Raw genomic sequence first — 9,024 nt, 5'->3', positions numbered from 1 at the left:
GTGTGATGACACATGATGGGGGTTATAATCCTTGTGTGATGACACATTCTAGGGGTTATAATCCTTGTGTAATGACACATGATGGGGGTTATAATCCTTGTGTAATGACACATTATGGGGTTATATCTCCGGGTGATGACACATGATGGGGGTTATTTTCCTTGTGTGATGACACATGATGGGGGTTATAATCTCCAGGTGATGACACATGATGGGGGTTATAATCCTTGTGTGATGACACATGATGGGGGTTATAATCCTTGTGTGATGACACATGATGGGGGTTATATCTCCGGGTGATGACAAATGATGGGGGTTATAATCCTTGTGTGATGACACATTCTGGGGGTTATATCTCCGGGTGATGACATATTATGGGGGATATAATCTCATTGTCTCCTTTATCTTCTAGACCCTCCCCCATGGCTCCGCCTTCTTATCGGTCCCGCCCAGTCCGCGCGTTCCCGTTTTTCAGCGGCGGCGCGCAGTGAATCAGAGCCGAGCGCTCCGGGAGACAAGAGAAGAACAAGAGCCGCGGCCCCGGAGCAGGAGAGGGGAGAGGCCGGGGACCAGGAGCCGGAGAGGCCGGGGACCAGGAGCCGGAGAGGCACATATACACCCTCTATTCACCCCGCAGTCTGCACCTCACATATACACCCTCTATTCACCCCGCAGTCTGCACCTCACATATACACCCTCTATTCACCCCGCAGTCTGCACCTCACATATACACCCTCTATTCACCCCGCAGTCTGCACCTCACATATACACCCTCTATTCACCCCGCAGTCTGCACCTCACATATACACCCTCTATTCACCCCGCAGTCTGCACCTCACATATACACCCTCTATTCACCCCGCAGTCTGCACCTCACATATACACCCTCTATTCACCCCGCAGTCTGCACCTCACATATACACCCTCTATTCACCCCGCAGTCTGCACCTCACATATACACCCTCTATTCACCCCACATAGGTCCCGCACCCTCTGTTCCCCCCACATAGGTCCTGCGCCCTCTGTTCCCCCCACATAGGTCCTGCGCCCTCTGTTCCCCCCACATAGGTCCTGCACCCTCTGTTCCCCCCGCATAGGTCCTGCACCCTCTGTTCCCCCCGCATAGGTCCTGCACCCTCTGTTCCCCCCGCATAGGTCCTGCGCCCTCTGTTCCCCCCGCATAGGTCCTGCACCCTCTGTTCCCCCCGCATAGGTTTTGCGCCCTCTATTCACCCCACATAGGTCCCGCACCCTCTGTTCCCCCCACATAGGTCCTGCGCCCTCTGTTCCCCCCGCATAGGTCCCGCACCCTCTGTTCCCCCCACATAGGTCCCGCGCCCTCTGTTCCCCCCGCATAGGTCCCGCACCCTCTGTTCCCCCCACATAGGTCCCGCACCCTCTGTTCCCCCCACATAGGTCCCGCACCCTCTGTTCCCCCCACATAGGTCCCGCACCCTCTGTTCCCCCCACATAGGTCCCGCACCCTCTGTTCCCCCCACATAGGTCCCGCACCCTCTGTTCCCCCCACATAGGTCCCGCACCCTCTGTTCCCCCCACATAGGTCCCGCACCCTCTGTTCCCCCCACATAGGTCCCGCACCCTCTGTTCCCCCCGCATAGGTCCCGCACCCTCTGTTCCCCCCGCATAGGTCCCGCACCCTCTGTTCCCCCCACATAGGTCCCGCACCCTCTGTTCCCCCCGCATAGGTCCTGCGCCCCCTGTTCCCCCCGCAGTCTGCCCCCTCCCCTGCAGGCATCTCGCTGCCCCTGTGCCATGCGGTGCCCGGCTGTGTGAGCGGGGGGCATTGTGCTGGCAGCATGGAGGAGTGGAGGCAGTGCGGCCGCTGGCTGATAGACTGCAGGGTGCTGCCCCCGGACCACCGGGTGGTGTGGCCGTCTTCTGTGGTGTTTGACTTGGCCCAGGCTCTCCGTGATGGCGTCCTGCTGTGCCAGCTGCTCCATAACCTGTCCCCGGGATCCATCGACCTCAAGGACATCAACTTCCGGCCCCAGATGTCTCAGGTAGGGGGGGTCGTTCTCGGCTGCTGTGGTCCTGGTGTCCTGGGGGTCATGTGATCTCATAGCCAGTGCTGCCAATGTCACTTTCTGGGCATGTGATTCAGGAGCTTGGGAGGTCCTGCAGGGAGATAATGGTCATCTGAAGGGGGCGCACAGTACACTGGGGGTATATATATAGCAGGGGGCGCACAGTACACTGGGGGTATATATATATATATATATATAGCGGGGGTCGCACAGTACACTGGGGGTATATATATAGCAGGGGGCGCACAGTACACTGGGGGTATATATATAGCAGGGGGCGCACAGTACACTGGGGGTATATATATAGCGGGGGTCGCACAGTACACTGGGGGTATATATATAGCAGGGGGCGCACAGTACACTGGGGGTATATATATAGCAGGGGGCGCACAGTACACTGGGGGTATATATATAGCGGGGGTCGCACAGTACACTGGGGGTATATATATAGCAGGGGGCGCACAGTACACTGGGGGTATATATATAGCGGGGGTCGCACAGTACACTGGGGGTATATATATAGCAGGGGGCACTAGAGGGGGACAGGACAGGGACACGCTGACACTTGGGGGGACAGGACAGGGACACGCTGACACTTGGGGGGACAGGACAGGGACACGTTGACACTTGGGGGGACAGGACAGGGACACGCTGACACTTGGGGGGACAGGACAGGGACACGCTGACACTTGGGGGGACAGGACAGGGACACGCTGACACTTGGGGGACAGGACAGGGACACGCTGACACTTGGGGGGACAGGACAGGGACACGCTGACACTTGGGGGGACCGGACAGGGACACGCTGACACTTGGGGGGACCGGACAGGGACACGCTGACACTTGGGGGGACAGGACAGGGACACGCTGACACTTGGGGGGACAGGACAGGGACACGCTGACACTTGGGGGGACAGGACAGGGACACGCTGACACTTGGGGGGACAGGACAGGGACACGCTGACACTTGGGGGGACAGGACAGGGACACGCTGACACTTGGGGGACAGGACAGGGACACGCTGACACTTGGGGGACAGGACAGGGACACGCTGACCCTTGGGGGGACAGGACAGGGACACGCTGACACTTGGGGGGACCGGACAGGGACACGCTGACACTTGGGGGGACCGGACAGGGACACGCTGACACTTGGGGGGACAGGACAGGGACACGCTGACACTTGGGGGGACAGGACAGGGACACGCTGACACTTGGGGGACAGGACAGGGACACGCTGACACTTGGGGGACAGGACAGGGACACGCTGACACTTGGGGTACAGGACAGGGACACGCTGACACTTGGGGGACAGGACAGGGACACGCTGACACTTGGGGGACAGGACAGGGACACGCTGACACTTGGGGGACAGGACAGGGACACGCTGACACTTGGGGGGACAGGACAGGGACACGCTGACACTTGGGGGGACAGGACAGGGACACGCTGACACTTGGGGGGACAGGACAGGGACACGCTGACACTTGGGGGGACAGGACAGGGACACGCTGACACTTGGGGGGACAGGACAGGGACACGCTGACACTTGGGGGGACAGGACAGGGACACGCTGACACTTGGGGGGACAGGACAGGGACACGCTGACACTTGGGGGGACAGGACAGGGACACGCTGACACTTGGGGGGACAGGACAGGGACACGCTGACACTTGGGGGGACAGGACAGGGACACGCTGACACTTGGGATTGGGGGACAGGGACACGCTGACACTTGGGGGGACAGGACAGGGACACGCTGACACTTGGGGGGACAGGACAGGGACACGCTGACACTTGGGGGGACAGGACAGGGACACGCTGACACTTGGGATTGGGGGACAGGGACACGCTGACACTTGGGATTGGGGGACAGGGACACGCTGACACTTGGGGGGACAGGACAGGGACACGCTGACACTTGGGGGGACAGGACAGGGACACGCTGACACTTGGGGGGACAGGACAGGGACACGCTGACACTTGGGGGGACAGGACAGGGACACGCTGACACTTGGGATTGGGGGACAGGGACACGCTGACACTTGGGATTGGGGGACAGGGACACGCTGACACTTGGGGGGGACAGGACAGGGACACGCTGACACTTGGGATTGGGGGACAGGGACACGAGTTGGTGCGGTTGGCACGTTGCATTCTTGTGATGTTGGGGTCACATGTGAGGAGGGTAAAGCAATAGAAATGATGGGAAGTTTTAATGATTGTCCTCACCCCCCCGTCCCCCCCGCCCCCCTCCGCAGGACCCCCCTGGGCTGGCGGGGTCAGGATGGGTGAGGACGGGTGACTGGTAATAAATGATGAGGGTGACATCTGGTGCTGGGGAAAGCGGCTTATATCAGACATGGAGACAGAGAAAGTCATTAACCGCTCGTGTCCTGCAGAATTAGCCCCAAATCTGATAATCTGCACCTCGCACTCCAGGTATGTGTTTAACCCTTTGCAGTGTAGTGATGTCCGCTGTGCACCCCCCACCTGTCCCCTGATCTGCAGGTGTCTGACCTCGGTATATGGTGACAGGCGGCCCCCCATTATATCCATAGGTAGGAGGATTCCTCGGCCGGCTCCTGGCTGTCCTCCTGTAATCCTGGGTCAGTAGTTGTGCACTGGAGCAGGTTCTCTGGTCTCCCTGTACTAGAGGAATCTCCATGTCTCTGTGCAGGGAAGACTCCAGACTCCCACGCTGCCCCCCCTCACCTTGCGCTGTTCTGTGGTCGTGCCCCCCCCTCACCTTGCGCTGTTCTTTGGCTGGGTCCCCCCCCCCCCCAGACTGTAAGCTCTTGTGTCACCCCCTCATCCTCATAGACTGTAAGCTCTTGTGTCACCCCCTCATCCTCATAGACTGTAAGCTCCTGTGTCACCCCCTCATCCTCATAGACTGTAAGCTCTTGTGTCCCCCCTCATCCTCATAGACTGTAAGCTCTTGTGTCACCCCCCCCTCATCCTCATAGACTGTAAGCTCTTGTGTCACCCCCTCATCCTCATAGACTGTAAGCTCCTGTGTCACCCCCTCATCCTCATAGACTGTAAGCTCTTGTGTCCCCCCCTCATCCTCATAGACTGTAAGCTCTTGTGTCCTCCCCTCATCCTCATAGACTGTAAGCTCTTGTGTCCTCCCCTCATCCTCATAGACTGTAAGCTCTTGTGTCCTCCCCTCATCCTCATAGACTGTAAGCTCTTGTGTCACCCCCTCATCCTCATAGACTGTAAGCTCTTGTGTCCTCCCCTCATCCTCATAGACTGTAAGCTCTTGTGTCTCCCCCCTCATCCGCATAGGCTGTAAGCTCTTGTGTCCTCCCCTCATCCTCATAGGCTGTAAGCTCTTGTGTCTCCCCCCTCATCCTCATAGACTGTAAGCTCTTGTGTCACCCCCTCATCCTCATAGACTGTAAGCTCTTGTGTCACCCCCTCATCCTCATAGACTGTAAGCTCTTGTGTCACCCCCTCATCCTCATAGACTGTAAGCTCTTGTCTCACCTCCTCATCCTCATAGACTGTAAGCTCTTGTGTCCCCCCCTCATCCTCATAGACTGTAAGATCTTGTGTCACCCCCTCATCCTCATAGACTGTAAGATCTTGGTTCCCCTCATCCTCATAGACTGTAAGCTCTTGTGTCACCTCCTCATCCTCATAGACTGTAAGCTCTTGTGTCACCCCCTCATCCTCATAGACTGTAAGCTCTTGTGTCACCCCCTCATCCTCATAGACTGTAAGCTCTTGTGTCACCCCCTCATCCTCATAGACTGTAAGCTCTTGTGTCACCCCCTCATCCTCATAGACTGTAAGCTCTTGTGTCACCCCCTCATCCTCATAGACTGTAAGATCTTGGTTCCCCTCATCCTCCATAGACTGTAAGCTCTTGTGTCACCCCCTCATCCTCATAGACTGTAAGCTCTTGTGTCACCCCTCATCCTCATAGACTGTAAGCTCTTGTGTCCCCCCTCATCCTCATAGACTGTAAGCTCTTGTGTCACCCCCTCATCCTCATAGACTGTAAGCTCTTGTGTCACCCCCTCATCCTCATAGACTGTAAGCTCTTGTGTCTCCCCCCTCATCCTCATAGACTGTAAGCTCTTGTGTCACCCCCTCATCCTCATAGACTGTAAGCTCTTGTGTCACCTCCTCATCCTCATAGACTGTAAGCTCTTGTGTCACCCCTCATCCTCATAGACTGTAAGCTCTTGTGTCACCTCCTCATCCTCATAGACTGTAAGCTCTTGTGTCACCCCCTCATCCTCATAGACTGTAAGCTCTTGTGTCACCCCTCATCCTCATAGACTGTAAGCTCCTGTGTCCCCCCTCATCCTCATAGACTGTAAGCTCTTGTGTCATCTCCTCATCCTCATAGACTGTAAGCTCTTGTGTCACCTCCTCATCCTCATAGACTGTAAGCTCTTGTGTCACCCCTCATCCTCATAGACTGTAAGCTCCTGGGATCAGGGTCCTCACCCCTATTGTCCACTATGATGTGTTCGGTGCTACGGAATATATACAGATGATTATCTTGCGCACATTCCTTCCATTCCACTTGGGAAAGCTGGGTGCCATCCTCCTTGCCTCATTACATGTTCTGCTCTGTGTAACAGCCATAACATAATGGAGGGTCCTGTGTCCATCCAGCTTCCAGGACCTTCACATTCATGACTGCTGTGCCAGGTACTGGAGCGGCTGGTGAGGGTCCGGCCCCCCTGTGCCTCCCGCCAGGTCCTGGAGCGGCTGGTGAGGGTCCGGCCCCCCTGTGCCTCCCGCCAGGTCCTGGAGCGGCTGGTGAGGGTCCGGCCCCCCTGTGCCTCCCGCCAGGTCCTGGAGCGGCTGGTGAGGGTCCGGCCCCCCTGTGCCTCCCGCCAGGTCCTGGAGCGGCTGGTGAGGGTCCGGCCCCCCTGTGCCTCCCGCCAGGTCCTGGAGCGGCTGGTGAGGGTCCGGCCCCCCTGTGCCTCCCGCCAGGTCCTGGAGCGGCTGGTGAGGGTCCGGCCCCCCTGTGCCTCCCGCCAGGTCCTGGAGCGGCTGGTGAGGGTCCGGCCCCCCTGTGCCTCCCGCCAGGTCCTGGAGCGGCTGGTGAGGGTCCGGCCCCCCTGTGCCTCCCGCCAGGTCCTGGAGCGGCTGGTGAGGGTCCGGCCCCCCTGTGCCTCCCGCCAGGTCCTGGAGCGGCTGGTGAGGGTCCGGCCCCCCTGTGCCTCCCGCCAGGTCCTGGAGCGGCTGGTGAGGGTCCGGCCCCCCTGTGCCTCCCGCCAGGTCCTGGAGCGGCTGGTGAGGGTCCGGCCCCCCTGTTCCCTACCGCCAGGTCCTGGAGCGGCTGGTGAGGGTCCGGCCCCCCTGTGCCTCCCGCCAGGTCCTGGAGCGGCTGGTGAGGGTCCGGCCCCCCTGTGCCTCCCGCCAGGTCCTGGAGCGGCTGGTGAGGGTCCGGCCCCCCTGTGCCTCCCGCCAGGTCCTGGAGCGGCTGGTGAGGGTCCGGCCCCCCTGTGCCTCCCGCCAGGTCCTGGAGCGGCTGGTGAGGGTCCGGCCCCCCTGTGCCTCCCGCCAGGTCCTGGAGCGGCTGGTGAGGGTCCGGCCCCCCTGTGCCTCCCGCCAGGTCCTGGAGCGGCTGGTGAGGGTCCGGCCCCCCTGTGCCTCCCGCCAGGTCCTGGAGCGGCTGGTGAGGGTCCGGCCCCCCTGTGCCTCCCGCCAGGTCCTGGAGCGGCTGGTGAGGGTCCGGCCCCCCTGTGCCTCCCGCCAGGTCCTGGAGCGGCTGGTGAGGGTCCGGCCCCCCTGTGCCTCCCGCCAGGTCCTGGAGCGGCTGGGGAGGGTCCGGCCCCCCTGTGCCTCCCGCCAGGTCCTGGAGCGGCTGGTGAGGGTCCGGCCCCCCCGTGCCTCCCGCCAGGTCATGGAGCGGCTGGTGAGGGTCCGGCCCCCCCGTGCCTCCCGCCAGGTCATGGAGCGGCTGGTGAGGGTCCGCCCCCCCCGTGCCTCCCGCCAGGTCATGGAGCGGCTGGTGAGGGTCCGCCCCCCCCGTGCCTCCCGCCAGGTCATGGAGCGGCTGGTGAGGGTCCGGCCCCCCCGTGCCTCCCGCCAGGTCCTGGAGCGGCTGGTGAGGGTCCGCCCCCCCCGTGCCTCCCGCCAGGTCATGGAGCGGCTGGTGAGGGTCCGGCCCCCCCGTGCCTCCCGCCAGGTCATGGAGCGGCTGGTGAGGGTCCGGCCCCCCCGTGCCTCCCGCCAGGTCATGGAGCGGCTGGTGAGGGTCCGCCCCCCCCCCGTGCCTCCCGCCAGGTCCTGGAGCGGCTGGTGAGGGTCCGGCCCCCCTGTGCCTCCCGCCAGGTCCTGGAGCGGCTGATGAGGGTCGCGGTGTAGTAGATATTACGGAGACCATGAGGTGACGCCCCGGCTCCCGCAGCCTCGGCATTGTCTCCTAGCGACAGTGACATCAGTGCCGGATCCTCGAGATGACTCCGGGCAGGGATCCAGGAATGATGGATCCCGGCCAAGTCTGCGCTGTGGGCCTTCCCGAAAACCCCCTGCTCCAGGAAGCCGAGGGGGGCGGCGGGAGGAATTCCCAGATAACCGGGGCCGCTGCCTGCACTATACGGGCGAGGTCACCTGTATGACTGGGGGTAAAGGTCATGGGTCACACATTTCTCTGAGCTCTTCCTGTATAACTGGTTACATGGAGGATTCCTCCGCTGTCGTGTTTTGTGCAAAGTTCAGATTTCTGCTTTTTCTAGCAATTTTCCTCACATTTCCTGATCTGATAACAATCTCCACGAGTGAGAGGTTACGAGGAGCACAGCGGATATGGCTGAAATACTCTGTGCTGCCGGGGCTCCTGGCGTCCTCTGTGCTGCTGGGGCTCCTGGCGTCCTCTGTGCTGCTGGGGCTCCTGGCGTCCTCTGTGCTGCTGGGGCTCCTGGCGTCCTCTGTGCTGCTGGGGCTCCTGGCGTCCTCTGTGCTGCTGGGGCTCCTGGCGTCCTCTGTGCTGCTGGGGCTCCTGG

The 9,024-nt window shown here is 60.8% G+C and overlaps 1 protein-coding gene across 10 annotated transcripts in view; it reads left to right on the top strand.

Moving 5' to 3' along the window:
* The first annotated feature begins 421 nt into the window (after window positions 1–421).
* VAV2 (vav guanine nucleotide exchange factor 2) overlaps window positions 422–9,024 on the top strand; it is a 103,190-nt gene continuing 94,587 nt past the window's right edge. For 4 of the 10 annotated variants that reach the window (XM_072131528.1, XM_072131527.1, XM_072131524.1 and 1 more), the window contains exon 1: window positions 423–2,021. In XM_072131528.1, the coding sequence (XP_071987629.1) occupies window positions 1,818–2,021 (204 nt within the window). In that variant the 5' untranslated portion in view covers window positions 423–1,817. Of the gene's footprint in view, window positions 2,022–9,024 lie in introns of all 10 variants that reach the window. The other 6 variants (XM_072131529.1, XM_072131525.1, XM_072131526.1 and 3 more) reach the window with 3 other exon arrangements.

The sequence above is a fragment of the Engystomops pustulosus genome, unplaced genomic scaffold, assembly GCF_040894005.1.
Source record: "Engystomops pustulosus unplaced genomic scaffold, aEngPut4.maternal MAT_SCAFFOLD_85, whole genome shotgun sequence".
NCBI lineage: Eukaryota > Metazoa > Chordata > Amphibia > Anura > Leptodactylidae > Engystomops > Engystomops pustulosus.
This window is presented reverse-complemented; position numbering and strand designations above follow the sequence as displayed.